Below are 19100 nucleotides of genomic sequence, written 5' to 3'. Positions count from 1 at the left end.
TTAGCTAACTGCGCTAATGGATATTAAAAGCTGTTTCTAAATCAAGGAGATGGAGACCTCTGTCCTGTCAGACTGAGAGAGATTACTACAGCTCAGTGAGGTAAGGGACTCTCGGTTTAGATAGTTAACTTTAGTCTACTTATCTCAGTGGGTCTCAAACGTTTTGGTCACCATTTATGAGAGTAAATGAAAAACAGTTATGCAATACTATGTGACAGTAAAACAAGAATACAGTTAAAAAGGTGAGTGAGTTGTAAAATATCCATAAAGAAAAAGAAAATCTGTTTACAGTTGTGTTTCATATGGATGTTGAGAGATGTATCCATAAATGCATTTTGCTCTCAAAATGCACCAGGTTGATGCATTTAACTTCAATATTTTTGAAAAAATACCTCTGCTACCTATACATGTCATTTTATATGCAGGGAGCTGATTATCGAGCCTTCATTGTAAGAGTCGCGGGTACACTGTGTATGTGCGTATTCCACTGTAGCGCCCGGTACATTAATTGGAAACCCGTACATGTTCAATACATTTGTAACACATGAAAGTTTCTTTTTTCGGTTCAACAAAAAAAAAAACTCACTCCAAGCTGAACTCAAATGTTGGCAGCCCTGCTGTTAAGTACTTTATCATGCTTTTTGGAACACAGACACCACCAGCTGGCACAATAACACTTGTTTTCATCTTAAATTAAGAATTCACGTGAAGATAGTTTGGCATGACAGTAGCCTAGAGACAACTGATTGTAAATAATTATCCTATTCATGTTGATGAAAATGGTTGGCTTAAATGTTTTGCATGTGCGGATTTTAACTATGTACATTCTCATCCTGGGAAATGTAAAACAATAGGCCTATGACTAATTAAGCATTGTCCTCCATTTTGATAACGATACACCTGTTTTCCCCCTCTGTGGACATCAAAATGTCAAATATTCTTCATCACCTTTTCCCCATAGCCTACTACATAAAATGTTGACCAGGAGGGTAAGAAAGTAATTTATTCATTCACTGAAAGAATAACGTTTTACACAGAAACTGCTCTTTTTTAAAAACTTTATTTCGAATTAATGATGATCATCGATAATTGTATGAATGTATACACTACAGCAGAGGTGCCCAGTACGTCGACCGCGGTCGACCGGTCGACCGCGGGGGCAATGCTGGTAGATCGCGAGTCATTCATAAAAAATAAAAAATCCAGCTCCGTTAAAATAGACAAAACAGCTTTTGATTCCTCCTCCCTTGGCCTCCCTGCCACTTAATTCAGGAGTTTACTTGATTGACAGAAAAAGCGACCTATTGCTTTCCAGTCTGTTAACCCAGAATGCAAAGCGATACAAAATCAGTCAAGTGCCGGGAGAGACAAACAACAAAATGAGTGCGGGAACGAGCAAAAAGCTAAAGACATACCACTTCCACACAGAATGGGAGGGAGAATCTTTTTTTGTGATGTCACATTCAAAGGTTATTTGCCTTATTTGTAAAGCAAGCGTCTCTCTGCCAAAGAAAGGTAACGTGGAGAGGCATTATCGGAGTGTTCACAAGGCATATGACAGCGACTTCCCTCCGAGTAGCGAGTTGAGAAAGAGAAAGGTCATGTATTATTGCTACACAAACATTATCTCTTTGTCTTAGTGTCGCCAACTCGTTTCTAACATGCAAAAAGACAAACAAATGCGTCTATGGTCGGTGTATTTTCTATCTTTCCAATCCAGAAGAGATCTCTCTCTCCCCCGTCTGTTTGCAAGGGGGCGGGGCAGTTTACACACACGCAGCTGCTACATGCAGCAACACACGGAGGAGATGGTGGAGAGAAGCGCTCCAAGGTGTGGTTACATGTTACCCGTCTTGAGGTGGACAATGCTCGTCACCAAAAGTGTTTAGCATGTAAGGGCGGTAACACGAGCAATTTGTCTAAACATTTAGCAAAAATGCACCACATTCAGACGGACGAATGCACCGGGTTCGACTGTCTTTCTCGTAGCTCTGTAGCCCCATCCACGAGTAACGTTTCCACGTCAGGTGTTATGTATGCTAGCAGCAACACACGGAGTTAACTACATTATACAAACATGGGTTAATGATTAGAGGTAACTGAGTTATTTATTTTGTTAAAGTTTCAGCTATTCTGTTTACAGTTCTGTCATCACATTATTTAATACGATTTGTTAAAACATTGTTGTTTCTTTTGATGTGAAATATTATTTATTTAATTCAAATAAAAAGCAATGTTAATTTTGTTCACAATTTGTTCAGTTAATTTAATAATATATGTATTTTTGAATCAAGTATTCATCTTTATTGTCTTCATTGTTAGTTTCCACATGCCTAAAACAACCTCAAACTAAATCTAAAAGTTGATGGCTAAATAAGAGCGTTTGAGAAATTGTGCAAGGCACACAGCAGTAGTCCGAATAGTCGATTAATCGTTTCATTAATATATAGATTAATCGATAATCAAATTAGTCGTTTGTTGCAGCCCTATTGTAGTTATCCCATGTAAAAATAAAACGTGTTATTCAGCAACCCTTGCAATTTGGGATTTTATTTTTGGTTGGTAGACCTCGGTTAGCTGGTCATTTCAAAAGTAGCTCACCAGCCAAAAAAGTGTGGGCACCCCTGCACTACAGTGAATAACAACAAACTACATTGAATCATATTTTAATAAAGTAAGACTCTCCATCGTTTTTTTGGCGAAACTGCTTTATTATCCAAAGTGCAAAGCTTGGCCATTCGACATCACAGCCGTAAGTTTTAGCATACATGGGAGAAAACGTAAAATGTTGTTTTTTGACACTTTTATATTGAAATGTTTGCAGACTAAAACAATAGATAAAAAAATGCTGAGCAGGTACACATAATAACAGAGAGTGTGTGGTCATCACTTCACGAAAACAGCTCTAAATATATGTTGGGTTTACAATTGGGACGTCCCTACAGAAGACATATTTCAGCAAATCTTTGAGCCAGGTGATCATGCAGTCGTGTTTTGGAAATAAACAAATCAAGGTGTTTTTCATAAAAAGAAACCTACTTGCTTCAAATGGAAATATTTCCCCTTAAAGTTACTATAGGTGTGTTTTTTAGGGCTGCACTTCACAATGAAGTGTATTCATTACTGATTTGCCAATTTGTTTTCAATTATTCCTTTTGTCTATAGCATTTTTGATAAATCAAGTCAAAAACCATTCCATCAATACTTCATGGATCCTAAATTATTTCGTCCCACCAACAGTCCGAAAACATTTATACTCTAAAATCAGATAAGGCAGACGGAAGCAGCTCAACAACTAAAACGCTAGAATAAAGGAAACCTTTGACATTGTGCCTGGAACAACAATCTTGACAATTACTAACTTATAAAAGGCATCTAATCAAACAAACAAAGCAATTAATTGACTAAGATTCAAGGTCTGGTTTCTTTTGATTACAGAACGGCTTATCACGTTTATTTTTGGATTGCTGAATGAAAGCTTCCAGGAAAAATACAACTTAAAAAACATCACTTTGCACAAAGGTGATAAAATACAAAATTGATCAAAATTGCAATGCAATTGTAGCTATTATATTATGTCAGTAAAAAAAATCTAAATTGGTCTTAAGTTGTTATGCTTAGTATCAAAGCCTGTAGAATTAGAATACAAATACAAATTAATGGTAACTTTGCATATTGCTATTGAGGTGACAGTATTTTCTATGACATTTCAATATCCTTGTCGTCCTGTAGAGGTGAGCCAGACTGGGGTTCTTTACTTTTCTGTTCTGTCTTGTTCTTGGGGTTCTTTTTCCTAAAGAAAAAAAAATAGATATAAAAAATGACAGGAGAGTAGTCATTGACAGCAAGGTATGTGTTTTTCATTTTTAGTGTTAACTCCTTATGTAAAACTGAAAACAAATAAAAACAGTCTTACTTTGACTGAACGGTCAAGACAATCACAGTTATGAAGATAGCGGCAATAATGAGGGCAAGCAGAACTCCACAGATGATTGCTGTTAAAGAGGACAGATGACCGGGATGCATGTTAATAGATTAAAAACTAATATTCAGATAAAAGTATATGAAACATGTTTTATGCACTTAACTAAAACAGGGATGTGTTTTGCATTAGTTCTTTGTGTTTCTACTGACCAATGGGAGTGTCCGGCTCCTCCTCCTCGGCTTCCTCACCATCATCTTAAGTCCAAAAACAATTGACATCATGTTGAAAACATAATTGTATTACATTTAAGAGTATACTTGCCTCATTAAACACATTTGATATTTTATTATTTCAGTAAATGTGTACATTAGACAGAGATTAGTGCTCACCGTGGATGCCCTCACAGGTGGCGTTGCAGCTGGTCTGGTCAAAAAATCGGTTTCCGTTTCCGATGCATCCAGACCAAAGGAACTTTTTGCATTTGTCATAGACGGAATCATAGTAATACCTCAGAAACTTGCCACTGCAGCCACCTACAGCATGTTTAAAGTGGCAAGCTTGGGCCACTGTGAAGATAAAACATCATCCTTATTAGTCATAACAGTGGTCAGAGTTTATTATTGAAACTCATTTAAAAGTTAGGATTTGTTATGTATATAGCAATTCTCATTTATTGATACAGCAGGTGGCAGAAAATATCATTAAAACTTCAAGCAGTAGTTTTGCCTTTTAACCACTGGGTGGCGTATTGCTAACATTCATCCTGACACATGTTTTTTTCCTGCATCCTTGAAGAAAGGAAGGCGGCAAAAGTTATTTGGCTGAAAAGCAATGGAATCGTTATTATTTATAGGATACAGCCAACAAGCCCCTCTTCATATCATCTCTTTTTCTCGCCCTCTTTCCCTCATATGTTATCGAAGAGGCCTTATGATAATGTAGCATTCCCTTTCATGGTCCTTTAGGCCATAAAACTCTACCTCATGGGCCAGTTTATGTTCCAAAGTCCTCAGACAACAGGAAGAATGTTTTTTTCTCCACACTATGTTCATCTAAATGTAAGCGGTCTCTGATTTTACATTAGTCATTTTGCATGTTTAACAAACATTGAATGGTAATTCAGAATAAACTGGAACCTTACTATTCTTTCACTATGAGTGTTTAAAACCATCTTACCATTCATGGGGTACTTTGCCTCTGCATTGGCGGAACAGTTTCTTATGCACTCTCGTTCATTTTCAAATCGGTTGCCATTTCCTCCTTGGCCTTTGTATAGGAAAGGGTTGCACTGATCTTGGACGGGGTCATAAAACAAAGAGAAGGTAAAGCTTGTGCCTTCACCTTCATCCTGGTCCAATTGGCAGAAAGCTGTTGGATAAAAAAAAGAAATATGCTGTTAGCTATGTTTTATTCAAAAGGCGATGATCTTGTTTTCAGTACAGTATTTGATAGGTTATATCTCCAGCACATAATGTTTAACTAACCCCATCAACAGATACCCACTCCCTCCTTTTATGATGGCAATTACATGTGTCATTTATGGTGCATTTTCAGTCCTGACGCCCTTTTATAGATATCACCTAAAGGAAGTGGTTTCAAACGGTTTCAGGTTTAGCTCATTGTGCTCAGGCTCAGACAGAAATGATCTCATTGTTTAAAAGTTTGAAAATTATAGAGAAGGGAATTGTCCAGTCAGCTTAGCACAATTGTTAGCAGTGTGTTAATAACATTTCTTAGAAAGTAAACGTACAGTAAATACCATCTAGTCTTTTTTTTGACAGCTAAAGACAATCATTGTGGGCTTCAGTCGCAAGTTGAAGCATGGAAGTCAGGGTAAAAAACAAGTACAATACAATTATATCCTGCTGAGAGATGCAGTCTAGACCTATGTAATCTACTCAAACTATTATCCCATCAGGTCTATTGATTTCTGATGGCACAGGCATCTTTTTTATACTATACATGATTAAGCCCATTTATGGATTCTTCCGCAGATGTAACCGCCACTTTTTTCTAATAGGACCAAAAATGAAACTTCATCTCCTTGAAACATTAGATAAAACAATAACATTGATATAGAACCAATTTTAAAACAAAGTATTCCTAAATAAAAGCAGCAATACAAGGCTAGCACTTGATGAGCCTGTGTGCTAGCATGGCCTATTCTGCCTATAATTAAACCAATCTCTAGTTACAATTTTAAATGAAGAAGAAAAAAGTTTGATGTACCTGGAATCGAATTGCTGATTTCGAATGCAGCAAAAACCAAACCCAGAAACAAAAAGAGCCTCATCTTGCTGCTTGTCTTCGAGCTGTCTCTCCTGGAGTGAAGCAGGGTTGTAAACTACAGTGGGAGTGGGTTGTCATACTGACCTTTGGACCAACATTTCCCTAATGGTGACAGCTGCAACCGAAACAAAAGTTAATGGCAGGGATAGGCTTCTCCTTTTTTCTTTTATTACCTTTAAAGAAGATTAGAGAAGTTTTTTTATATAAGAGTGTAGCATACGATCAATAGAACAATAGCATTTTGATGGGTGTTGTTTGAAAGACCTCACACATCATTTAGGGAAGGTTAACGCTCGAGTTAAACACGATACCTGCTCCAGCACAGCAACACATACAAATAAGCATTTCATATTTATTTATTATTTAATATGAGTTAAATTGCAGTTTTGTTCTATTTGTTATGCAGTATATTAAGACAGTTGGCAACACAACTAAAGAAATGTAGATTACTACAAAGAGCATCATGTCGTAAAGTAACCCCAGGAAGAAGAGAGTTTAACCTCTTATTTTAGTATATTATAGTCATGTAAGCTTTCATTTCGATGTAAGGCTTGCACCTTTAATACATGATAATCCTTATCATGAGCCAAGGTTACATTATTGTATCTTGTACTAATACTTTCATAGATTTCCTTCTGATGTGTTAAAAGACACTGCATGAAGAATACTGTTTGCCTGACATCGTGTTTTCTGGTTAAACATTGCAAGTTGTTCTTCTCCCTTAATTGAAAAATCCCAAATCTAGGAATTTTTTTTCTGCAAAACACACTTTTGTAAGGTGCATTTTGGACCTTAATTACCTTCAAAACTAACATGTTTGTATCTTCAATTTGGATTTAAGATGAGAAACTCCTCCTATCTGATGTGAGAAGTCATTTTGCACATGCATCATTCCTAATATCCAATTAGTGAAGAAACAAGCAGCAACGCATTTTTGAGTGAAAGGAGGCTTTCAAATAAATAGATAATGAGACTACTTAGGATTAGTTGTGATATGGTAGAACTTTTGTGGTTTGAAGGAGTCATTTTAAAAGTTATTTCAGCCCTGTAATTTGAATTATTGCCGGTGGAGTGGGGTAATTTTACAACTCAGACTTTTTACTTGCTGAAATCTGGGGCAAAGTGAAAACCCATTAAACAAGTTAATACATATTACAAAAGTCCTATTGTATTGTGATAGCTTTGATCCAAAATGTTGATTGGAATTATTATTTTATTAGGGTTGCAGTCAGATTTGCAGAGGTGGAAAATATACTTGAAGTACCGAAAGTAAAAGTAATCATAATGCAGAATGGCACATTTCAGAATAATATATATTATATGTTTCATTAAAGTGTTATCAAAGCTGGTAAAGGTGCAGTTAGTTTTAATGACTTTGAATACTGCAGGGTAGATTGTGAATGTTACTCCAGGTGCAACTAAAGTCTTATTTAAGTGTTGATTATATTTCACAACATTAATCCAAATCTGTCAAGTAACTAAAGGTATTACATAAATGTAGTGCAGTAAAAGCACAAAGTAACACAACATTGAAATACTCAAGTTTATACTCAAAATTGTACTTAAGTGTATAGTACTAGCTACTTGAGTAAATCTACTTAGTTACTTTACACCACCACTGCAGATTTGTATAGAGACCAAGTTGTTTACAGTTTGTGCAGGTTTGTCTTGTAGAGCCCTCACTCTTCAACTTATTTGACCCCCAGGCAGCGTCACAAAATCCGAAGGGTCGCAGTGGCACTTGCACGCCGCTCAGCATTTCCAACATCTTCGCCCGCCAGCAGCTCGCGCCTAACATGAGTGACTTCTCTTGGCTGCGGTGCAGTCCTCGCGCTGTCACCGTTGGTGGATCTGGAGGCTGGTTTTGTTGTTGCTCTGACGTCAGCGAGAGCTACAATGGAGCTGACAACGTGATTAGTATAAAAGCCGGTTTGAAAGCTCGCGCTCCGGTGCTCCCAGCTGCTGCTCGGCACCGTTTTAACATCATACTGCAGCACGAGGGAGGGCTGAAGGGATCAAGATGCACTCAGCGAGCTTCATACCCATCCTTTTACTACAGCTGACTTTCCTCGCGGTGTTGCATGGTAAGATCTTTGAGGGGTGCAAAAAGTACATGATGCAAATACTTTAAAAGCACTTTGAAGGTTACACTTATTTAGGCAATCTGGCAGAGCAGGAAAGATGCTTTATCGCAGGTGTCACTATCCACCTGCACCTGCACTTTGAATTAGGGTGACAAAACTTTGGATTTATTTTCTAAATGTATGGTTTACTAATTGTTGTTTTTTATAGTGACTCATGCTGCATCAATGAACTTGTGTGAAGTTATTCTAATGTATTTGAATGCATAGTGAGATCATGTTCTTCTTTTATGTCTATTTCAGGTGCAAAATGGACATACAATGGTAAGTCTGATAATATTTTCCTCATAATTTGTCAATAGAAGATCATATTAGGGGCATTTATATCCAGTTCTCACCTGCTGACCATTTGCACTTGAATGTCTTGATCACTCATAATGGTATTCTAGCCTTAAACAAGCATTTACCAACTAGAATTTTAATACAATTTGAGACAAATCTCAAGTAAATGTCTCGGAGAAGATGTTACTGTTGTAAAGCAATCAGAGCAGTGCTTTGACTCAACAATGCCACATACAGTAATACGAAAGTGTAAACAGTATCCAATGCATTCTGATAAAAAAGGGGAAAAGTGCTCTGTGAGTTTTGTTTGACCAGCAAAGACAACCAGTTCTGACATCTCTCTCCATGTCAGGCCATGTAACTCTAGAGTTCATTACAGACTCTGTAATTACAACATTTCATAAGTGGTTGACTGCTTTTGTATCACGCCTTAAGGTCTATGGGCAAACTCTTACATAAACTGTGCTCAGAGCTTGACCTCTTATCATTGTGTTACTGCTTCCCGAAAGTCTGTTTCATTTGGGGGCTTAACGTTAAATCCAATAAGTAGGTATGGTTAGCAGCTACGTTTTTTTTCTCACAACTAATTCTTTGTTCAGATATAAAACAAACTGTTGACTACATGAATCATTTTCAATGTCTTTGTTTAAAAACATTTGTATTGTGTGCAAATTCTTTCAGATGCAAATCAGGGCTTGTTAAGAAAAGAGCTGCTTCCCTGCATATTAATTTGTGGTCAAACAATTATAGTTAGAGGAAATGTGACGTGTTTAATTCCGACCTCTAAGAAAGGCTGATTACTGCACTGGCTTGGCATCAATGGGATAAAATGGCCCTTTGTGGATTCTATTCACACTGTTTGTCTCTTACCTGAAGACATTTTGGAAAATTAAAAAAATCATAGAAAATGAAATTAGGAACCTTTCTAATTTGTGTGTCAATAAAAAGGATATCTTAACAATGCGGGATAAAAGACACCTGTGTTATTTTATAACAATTGAACTATGAGTCAACTTTAGGGAAAGGCCTGTGATGTCTACTAAGGAAAGATGTAAGATACAAATAATAATCTCTGGCACTTTCTGAGGTTCAGCGTTGTGGATTTCATCCTCAGTTACAGTCAAACCACTAACAGGCCTTGTCATAGTAGTCAGTATGGTCTCGAGGGCTCGTTGCACTTTCTGTTGATGGGGGCACAGCTGAGTCATAGGACGTATCCCCCCCCCCCCCCCCCCCCTCAACACTACGCCCCGCAGGCAGCACAGTGCAAATTAACATTAGAGTAACATAAATGATGCTAGTGATGAGTGTAGTTTGCTCTGCCTCCTCCACTCTTTTAACATTCTTTTCACAAAGGAAAGGACCAATGTTTATTTTGTAAACACCCACAATCACTCTAAACAGAACTGCCAAGGGGCCCCCAAAGCATCCTGAGGGCCATTATTAAAGGGCAGATTGGGTCTAATTAAAACTGCAAATGAAGTGGACACTGACTAATTGTAGCCATAAGACTGACCTTCTTCCTTAGTTTAGAGAGGCTTCGCCTGGATAGAACTTTGCTTCAAACAAGTGTTCAGTGATTTCACAAATTCTCTTGATTTCTTTTGACATGTCTTGTAAAATAAACCCACATTTGCATGCGGATGGCCTCATGCTGCGTCATTCACATTTAACCACGGTCAGCTGGCATTTGGTGAATGGTAGATATTTAATTGAATGTCTTGTTACACAATCAATCAGTGGCAAATATCCAGAAGCGGCGACATCTGGTACATTTGGGGTCTTTGTCATTTGCTATTCCCCTACAATTACGTTTTTTCAGAGTTGATTAGGTTCATTAAACACAAACCATTAGCCTCAACGAGCACCATGTTTGAAACACTCAGCACTTACACTTTGATGAATACACTGAATTAAAATATCAGACACCAAGAGCTTCCTCGTTTTATTTTCGGCTGCATCATTTCTCAATTACTTTTAAATCTCCAAGGCCAGCCCGCAGGCACAGCATCTGGAGACACCCTTATGCCGCTGAGGTCACTTTGTAAACTCCATGACTTTTTAGACCGTGGACGTTTTCAGTGTCCTTTGCTTTATAGAAACCTCTCATTTGGAGAGAGACAGTGTTCTCACTGGCTCTCCCTGCAAAAAACTGTCTGGTTCTCACTACCGCTGCATAAGAACTGACCAAAACAGAAGCCACCGGCCTGTCCCATACCGCCTTGTGCATAGAATGATAAAACTTGACCTTGATTACAGAACACATTTTCAGGGAGCCAATGACACCCTTGCACACTTTTGAATCAAATCCTACTAAATTCAAACTGGGACACACTTAAAATATCCTACATTTTCATTTTCAGTTTATTTCCACTGTGTTTTGAACCTTTTGATGTAACATTTGAGTTCCATTAAGGTGCAGATATCTTGCAAAAAAGGTTTGATTGGTTATAATTGACATTGATGCTGTTGCAGGGCCAGAAGGAGAGCACCACTGGTCAAAGCATTATCCATACTGTGGGGGAGCGTTCCAGTCTCCCATAGACATCAAGTCAGAGCTGCTGAGGTTCGACCCAACTTTACGTCCAATTGAGATCCAAAACTACAAACTGTCCCCAAATGAGCAGCTGACACTTGGAAATAATGGGCATTCTGGTGAGTATAAATCATCAGTGTTATCAACAAATGACATAAAATAAATGTATATTTTATACAAATGTAATCACAGATAACAAAACTTGTATTAACCAAGCAAGTGTTTACGCTTAAGTGCATTCTTTGTTTCGCACCAGTCAGTGTGTTCATTGCAAATGGTACCAGATAAAGTGGAGGAGTAACTTCTCGCCCTCGAGACATAATTTCTGGGTCAACCTTAAGTAAATGATAGGAGGATCTTCTTTCTGCATTTGCCACTGCAATTTTCCATAATCGCTCTCTTATAATCTGAGCTGCCCTTCCAGCCAAAGAAAGAGCTCCATGTTTTGACTGAGAAAATATGAGCATAGATTAGTCATCTCTTCTGACTCTCCTGGGCATTTTAACAAAAGAAAAAGACAACGTTGGTTTGATGTTCGATATCTATACAGAACACAGTCTGACATTTATACGCTAAATATAGCAATTAGAAAATAGAAAACCATGCCCTTGTGCCACAGAATAAAATATTTAGATGACTTGACTGGCAGATGAATATGATGATTCCATCAAATTATAGTTAAATGTTATGTGATTTAGTTTTTTTTAAAGATAAAAAACAGTTTCAGTGAGGTTGTTTGAACTGTGGCTCTAAACAGTGTGCTGTAGAACTGGTGTCATTTGTTTCTTACATGTTACTTTAAGAAGGATGCAGAAACTGTAAAGTGAACACCAAAACATGCATGTAATGTCTGCCCAAAGTAACTATTATGTGCAAAGCCCAACAGACAAATGCTTATGTGTGCATGGCTAACGGGCCTCAATGCCAAGAGCTAAGTGGCATCATCATCGTGACGTGTGTGTGGGATAAGCTGACAGAGGTTTTTCTCCTGTAAGCATTCGTCACACACTGACGAACATGTTGAAAGTGCCCTGCGTCACTCCAACATAAAGTCACGTAGCTTAGTCTTTCAGAAGCACAGAGCGGGCCATGCTGACTTCCTCAGTTTAGATTAAGTTTAAGTTTGTCTGAAGGTCCAATCAGGCCAGCGGGATGACTTTGCAAAGTGTAAAAATGACAGAGAAGACATTACCGTAGTTGGAATTTGTACAACTTTTATGTATTTTGTATGTATACATTTCATACATTTAAGAGGCAGGGGTATAACTTAACCTTTTTCCATTATAGTTTCCTTTAGTTTGTATGGTGGTGTGTTAGTTCAGGTGGTCAGGATTACTGCACAGATGTGGAAATTAATTTAAAATAATTTCTAGATCTTGACAAGTTTTTTTGATAAAGTAAAATACTATATCATTCAGTTCCAGATATCGGTGACTTTGTAGATACACTGTGATCTGTAAGTTGTAATGCACATGTGTAAATTATAAACATATACCTGTTGAATTTGTACTTATTTGTCTTATTATTTGAGATCAAATGTGGCTGTATGTGGCCCCTGAACTCAAATGAGTTTGAACACCCTGCTTTAAGTTGATGTTCTTTGATTCCCTGATGTTAACTGAAGTAACCCTGCTCTGTTACGTGTGGTGGGTTTGCATGTCTCCTGATCCACAGTACAAATATCGCTTCCGTCTAAGATGCACATCTCCAGCCTGCCTCATCGCTACACTGCAGCTCAACTCCATTTTCACTGGGGCTCGTCCGGCAGACCCTCAGGCTCTGAGCACACGGTGAACAGTAAGCAGTATGCAGCCGAGGTAAACCACACAAACAGCTAGTCTTACCACAACCCACTTTAATGGAGAAGATGCTAATGGAAAGTATCTTAATACAATTATGATGTACTAACACTTTATTTTGGTATTTCTATTTTGTAAAACTACATACTTTTTCTCTACTACACTTATCACACACTATAGTTACTTTGCAGATTAAGATTTTATGTTCAACACTACAATATGATAATTAAATACACCACCCAATAATAAAAGTAACAATTAGTTTAGTATAGTATGATACATATAACACCCTGGATTGTTCTACTTTGAACTTTGTAAGTACTTTCCGCTTATAATACTTGTCTAACTGTACTTTAAACAACATTTTAAATGATGAAATTATTTCTTGATATGGCTGTAGTGTTGCTTCTTTACTTAATAAAAAAAGAGTCAATGTGTGGTCGGTTATCAGCGATAAGACAGGTATTTCACATCTGCAGCATCAGGTGACAGTATCTCTGTCACCAGACAAATGACTTAATACGGTATGACTTAAACGTGTGACATTTGATTGGCAGAGGATTTACAGAGACTGATTCCCTTCAAGGCTTCCAGACGTTGCTCAAGCTAAAAGCTCTGCATCTACATTCTACTGTTCCAGTTTCTTGACACTGTGGCAGACAAAAGTTAGAAAAGGCCTACTGTGCAATTTCCACTTTATTTTTTGATTGACTATAAAGTTCTATTTCGACACTTGTATAAAACACTTTCTAATTTAAGTGACCTAGAAGTGTTTTTTATAATCTAAATTGTATTTGTTTTTAAAACAGAAATAACAACCTTTAACAATAGACAATTGTACAGACAACTTACATTCTATAGTCTCGATATATTTATTTATATGCACGCACACAAAAGCACAAAAGAGTACAAATTGTTAGTTCCTTTTGTCTTTGGTGGGAAATATAATGTCAGCATGGGGGTTTAGAGCCATAGCAATGTGAAGCATATTCAGTCCAGGAAAACAAAAAGATTACAAATAAAAGGAAAGTAACCTGATTGTGAGAGGTTTGGGAGTGAGAAGTTTTTAACAGTAAACAGGTTTTGAGTCTTTAAAATCTCCACTCCTAAGGTTATAAAGAGATATATAAATCATACCTATCAAATTAGCATATCTTCTCACTGGGTTGAACACACTTAAAGGCAAAGACATAATTCCACTCAGCCTCAGTATGTACACTATGACAGTGTGTCTTATTTCTGCAGGGTTTAAACTAAAGGGATTAGTGTAGCAGACTATTATGTGATTTGGCTTTCAACCACCTCTGGAAATGAGTGGTTGTCTGCGCTATTTAACGCGTCAAGCCCTCTAAGCTGTTTTCACACACCAGTTTGCTCTACTTTGGTACTTGAAGTAAAGCAGAGAATGAAGTTTAAAAGTAAGTCTTTTACGATATAAACCAAAAAAGGGAGGCATTTGGTTTCAATTGAACTACAGTGTACAGGAACTGAAATGGTTGCAACCTGGGTGCTTTTATGTGTCCATGCCTCAGCTTCAGCACAGCCACATGTAAAGTGCTGCGGTCTGACCTGAAGCTCTGAGTGGACGCGTCTAGGACATGCATCTTTTCAATTCTCTCCAGACTCCAGAACCACAGTTCCTTGATGGCATGTTGTTATGGAGGGAGTAATGATAGGAACATTCCCAGAAATTGTGCAAATGTCTACCCTTAATTCCCATACAAGAAGGACATCTGTAGATAAAGTTGCGTCATATTTGACCAGAATGACTGACATGCCTTTAACAGAATAGACTAAACAAACTGACAGTCTGGCATTTATGTATGTGCTGTAATACACCTCCTACTGTAATACATCTCCATCATTATCACTTCCCACCTTGTTCCTTCCTCTGAACACCACCTGCTATTTCCAGTCCAATTATCATCTACTTTGAATGTATTGTAATAGTTCAACAATTAGCAGCTAGTCACTCCTTCAGGCTCCATGAAACTGCACTGCATGCAATTACACAAAGAAAATGTGCTTTAGTATCATGTTAAAAAATGTATAACAGATGCACACTTTTTTGTCTTAAAATAGAATCAAATTGTGTTATTAGATCTCAAACATTAATTAATAATAACAGTAACACAAACTCAAGGGTTTGACTCTTAAAACGACGTGATATTTATATATTTGTTTTACTTCCGCAGGATCTTTACATATTTCCCCTTTCTTTCACAGATGCATGTAGTACACTTCAATTCAGACAAGTATCCCAATATGTCCATGGCTGTAGACAAATCTGACGGCCTGGCTGTGCTGGGTGTCCTGATCGAGGTGAGACGTTGTGGGAGCGGGGGAAGGTGATGTGTGAAATTGAATGGAGCAGAACCATCTGACTTTGTTTGTCATGCAGGTTGGAGAGTTCAATCCAGCATTTGAACAGTTTCTGAGGTTCATCAACGGTATCAAATACAAGGGTGAGTCATAAGTAATTATTGTCTCAAGTAGTTTTGCCACACTGAATTTAAGTTATGAATCGTGAACAATATCAGCTACCTTTGTGATAGAAAGTCATTTTTTTCGGGGTCAAAATCTCCAAACTCTCAGCTCACTCATGAAGCTATTCTGGACTTTACTCTGACATGACTTTGTTAACAGTTGTACAAACTTTTGTTCTGGCAGATCAGCGAGTGCAGGTGCCCGGTTTCAACATCAGAGCTCTGCTGCCGGCACGTTTGGATGAGTTTTACCGCTATGACGGGTCCCTGACGACTCCTCCGTGCTATCCCAGTGTCCTGTGGACAATTTTCAGGAATCATGTTACAATTTCTCGAAAACAGGTGCTCCTAAATCAACTTTACAGACATTTTATTACATTCTCTCCCTTTACGTTTAACTTTAATTGGTGTGGAAAATCTCTATGCGTAACATGCTTTTTTTTTTGCGGGGTTTTCTCAGTTTTTAGACATGGCAACAGCCCTCTACTCGTCCCATGCCCAGGAATCTTCCCCCGTGCCTCTAAATGGTAACTTCAGGAAACCGCAACTTGTCGACAGCCGGGTGGTGCTGGTATCTTTTAAAGAGGGTAAGTATTGTCTTCGTGGGCTTGCTTATTTATTTGAGCATGAATACAAAGGTCACATAATGCCTCTGCACTGCTTTAAAAATTGCAAAAAGGGCTGGTTTGAATGATGTATTCGCACTTTTCAGCGCTGTCTCTCTTGTTTGCTACCACCTGCTTGTTGTTGAGCTTTCACATGGATGTCTATCTTAAACAACTTTAAGAGTGATTGATTTTTATGAGCTTCTTGAAAAGTAGGCCATCTTTTATGACACAATAAATTAACTCTACCCACTGAGAAGTCTGCAGCCCTTAAATTGGTCTTTAAAGTGTTACTTTTATGTGGTTGACTGGTGTACCACACTGTATGGTATTTAGCTCCATATGCTGAAGTGTGGTATGAATGTGCATGTTTTCCGCATTTTCAAAGCTTCCCCTCAGAGCTATGCTTTTCCAACAGCACATGTGTTTTGACATGGCAGTGTGGAATCCTCTGCTCTTATCTTTCATGGGCAGCATTCAGCAGGCGTTGGCTTGTGCTTTAAGGTTTAACACTACAGGCCGTGCTGTTGCATGCTGGGTGTGAAGGCACAAAGTCGTTCAAAGAAATATCCCACAGGCTGGGATGGTTAACCAGCAGTGATTGGCTTTGTGTCGATGCAGGCAGAGGACTGCAAAGTACTCTTACAGTCACATCTCCACTCATGAGGAAGCGAGTCGTTCAGCAGCTGCTCGTCGGTGACCTAGCAGACCTGGCTGATGAAGGGCTCTATCAACTCCTACCAAGTGCTTCAGAGAAGGTCCATGCTGGCAAGAAGAAAGACCTCAAGAACCAGCACTCTCCGGCCAAATCCAAACAACACACGCTCAATCCATCTTTGAAGAAGAAGAGCCAGAACCACCGCCCTGTGGGAAAGCTCGGGCTGGCTGAAGATGCACTGTGCTACATCTCACTGGAGCACAACGTTTTACATCAGCTCAAACTATCTCACGCTGAGAACCAGCTGGTTCAGGCTCTCAGAGATGAAGCTCTCCCCAAGCTGAATCTAAAGAGCTACCTGGACTGTAAGTCAGACTTAGCCCTCCCCACTATCAGAAACATTCTGCGTGGACGACCAACAGATGAGGCTTTTGAGTTAGATCGCTCCCTGACAAAAGCCTTGATGACCAAGCAAAAGACTTCCCCAGCAATCAAACCAAGTGTGCCAGGGAAAAACCATGGCATCTCCCCCTCTCCTTCTGTTCCCAGGAAGCCACACAGCCAGGGTTATCCACATCCTTGGCTTTTGCCAATGGAGTGGGAAGACTAGATTCTTGGCATAGTTGCATCTCACATTATGTCACTTTGTGTAGCAGTCATGAGTTATGACTGAATCACGAAATGAAAGACTAGTATTCAAGCGAGGCCCTGCAATTCTTTGACCAATCTTTCTTACAAATGTATTTAACATTAACTTATTTTTTCTACACTTCATTATAATAACATTTCTAACAGAAAAAGTTGTAACTTACTGTAGTTAAGTTTTTTTGCAAACAAACGCCAATTTATAACCAGTCATCCCCAGTGATTGTGCTTGTTGGGGAAATATTTTCCAAGGTCCATAACATTGATCCAGTTTATCAGTTCAAACTGTCCTGACTGAGCACACGCACCTGTAACCTTTGCTGCTGTGCTCTCTGTGTTTTGTCTCCCTGTTCCTGCCCGTTGGCGTCAGCTGATAGAGGTGTTATGATTCTATCTTGTTCTGCAGCATGTTGATTATTCTCTCTGAACTAGCTAAATAAATGGGTCTGGGGTGGAGTTCTTCAGAATTGACGTGGCAACTCTACCGTGAAGTCAGAACCTCTGGCTCTTGGACTTGTGATGTGAATTCTCCGGCCGAAGCTCCAAATAAACCATCAGTGTTTGACATCAAAGCTCCTGCTCTTCCCGTGTCTCCTTCATGAGTCGGTCACTCCCACTGCATTGCTACACAGAAGTTTCCCCCACAGTGCTCAGAGCTTCAAGCTGAAATTGTAATATCAAATCAAACTCAATGGGTCGAAGAAAGTCTACAAAAATGAGAAACTTGTACTTTCTCACAGTGGGCTTTAGGTCTGTTTGTGTATGTTGCCTTGCCATGACATGCTTTAAAATAAACTGCAGCAAAGCATACATTCCAGGCTTAGAGATCTAAATACATCAAGCTACATAGTACAGAAAATGTCTGCAGACGAATATATATAATATGCAGTACAGCAAGTGCAGTTTTATAGTGTGGTGATTATGGAGCTTTACTAGTAATTACTGTCTTGCACAGTATAGAGATGCAGCTAAACCAAAATAATTTGCAAGAGCTTCAGCGCTTTACATCACATGTCTAACAATTTGTTCTTCTCTTCAAAATGTCATTTACAACGAGTAAAGGAACAGATACTTTTTACGGGAAACTATTTTCAATAAAAGCAATTTACAAGAGGCGATATGTGGCAAATGTCTTCCCTGCTACATTTGCACCCTTCACTGTGAACATTTAAGTCAAGTATTTTTCAGAAACACACAGGGCTGGAGTTCCCAGCAGCAGACACTGGGAAAATTGTATGAAATTGCCTGGAAGAACACTTACTGTGATATTGAAGCATTCTCAAAGTGCGTGCCAATACGACCAATCCAGGAATGTCTTAGCACAAACATGGCTGATTTACTGACATCTAGTTAGAGCAGATCGTTGAGATTTAAAGGAGGTAAACACTTTTCTGTCACAAATGTTGTAAATGTCTGAATTTGAGTGGGTTTATATTGTCAGCATGTTTGTTAAAATACATTAAAGTTAAACTATTGTGTTTTATCTTTGACATTTAAGCTCTTCTCCAACTGATGGTACCGTATCTGAGGTGCCTATTTCTCTATTTTCACCTTCTTCTTCTTCTTCTCCCTGTTTCTCTGTCACTCAGCTGACCTTTCTTGGATAAACACTGGTATGTTGCTTTGTATATTTTGTTCTTCTTTGCTTCCTGTATATTGTCTTCCATTTCATAAGCAGCATTTACTTTGTAGAGCTCTAACAAGTAGGACAAAAATAATAGTTTAAACTAACTT

At 38.4% G+C, this 19100-nt stretch overlaps 2 protein-coding genes across 4 annotated transcripts in view; one reads left to right on the top strand and one right to left on the bottom strand.

The window, feature by feature from the left end:
- Nucleotides 1–19100, top strand: part of ca12 (carbonic anhydrase XII) — a 48082-nt gene that overhangs the window by 23275 nt on the left and 5707 nt on the right. The window contains exons 2-10 of one of the 3 annotated variants that reach the window (XM_079685154.1): nucleotides 7921–8298; nucleotides 8599–8619; nucleotides 11113–11292; nucleotides 12848–12990; nucleotides 15199–15294; nucleotides 15374–15437; nucleotides 15643–15800; nucleotides 15919–16045; nucleotides 16685–17938. In XM_079685154.1, coding sequence (XP_079541280.1) covers nucleotides 8235–8298; nucleotides 8599–8619; nucleotides 11113–11292; nucleotides 12848–12990; nucleotides 15199–15294; nucleotides 15374–15437; nucleotides 15643–15800; nucleotides 15919–16045; nucleotides 16685–17331 — 1500 coding nt within the window. In that variant the 5' untranslated portion in view covers nucleotides 7921–8234 and the 3' untranslated portion in view covers nucleotides 17332–17938. Of the gene's footprint in view, nucleotides 1–7920; nucleotides 8299–8598; nucleotides 8620–11112; nucleotides 11293–12847; nucleotides 12991–15198; nucleotides 15295–15373; nucleotides 15438–15642; nucleotides 15801–15918; nucleotides 16046–16684; nucleotides 17939–19100 lie in introns of those variants that run through there. The other 2 variants (XM_079685156.1, XM_079685155.1) reach the window with 2 other exon arrangements.
- Nucleotides 2651–6313, bottom strand: LOC307041688 (inter-alpha-trypsin inhibitor). The gene is made up of 6 exons (XM_079685158.1): nucleotides 6155–6313; nucleotides 5102–5293; nucleotides 4315–4491; nucleotides 4135–4179; nucleotides 3917–3995; nucleotides 2651–3793 (listed from the first exon to the last, which is right to left on the bottom strand). The coding sequence occupies exons 1-6, from the start codon at nucleotides 6216–6218 to the stop codon at nucleotides 3700–3702; spliced, it is 651 nt and encodes a 216-aa protein (XP_079541284.1). The 5' UTR covers nucleotides 6219–6313; the 3' UTR covers nucleotides 2651–3699.

Source organism: Notothenia rossii, assembly GCF_949606895.1.
Source record: "Notothenia rossii genome assembly, chromosome: 5".
NCBI classification, from domain to species: Eukaryota; Metazoa; Chordata; class Actinopteri; order Perciformes; family Nototheniidae; genus Notothenia; species Notothenia rossii.
This window is presented reverse-complemented; position numbering and strand designations above follow the sequence as displayed.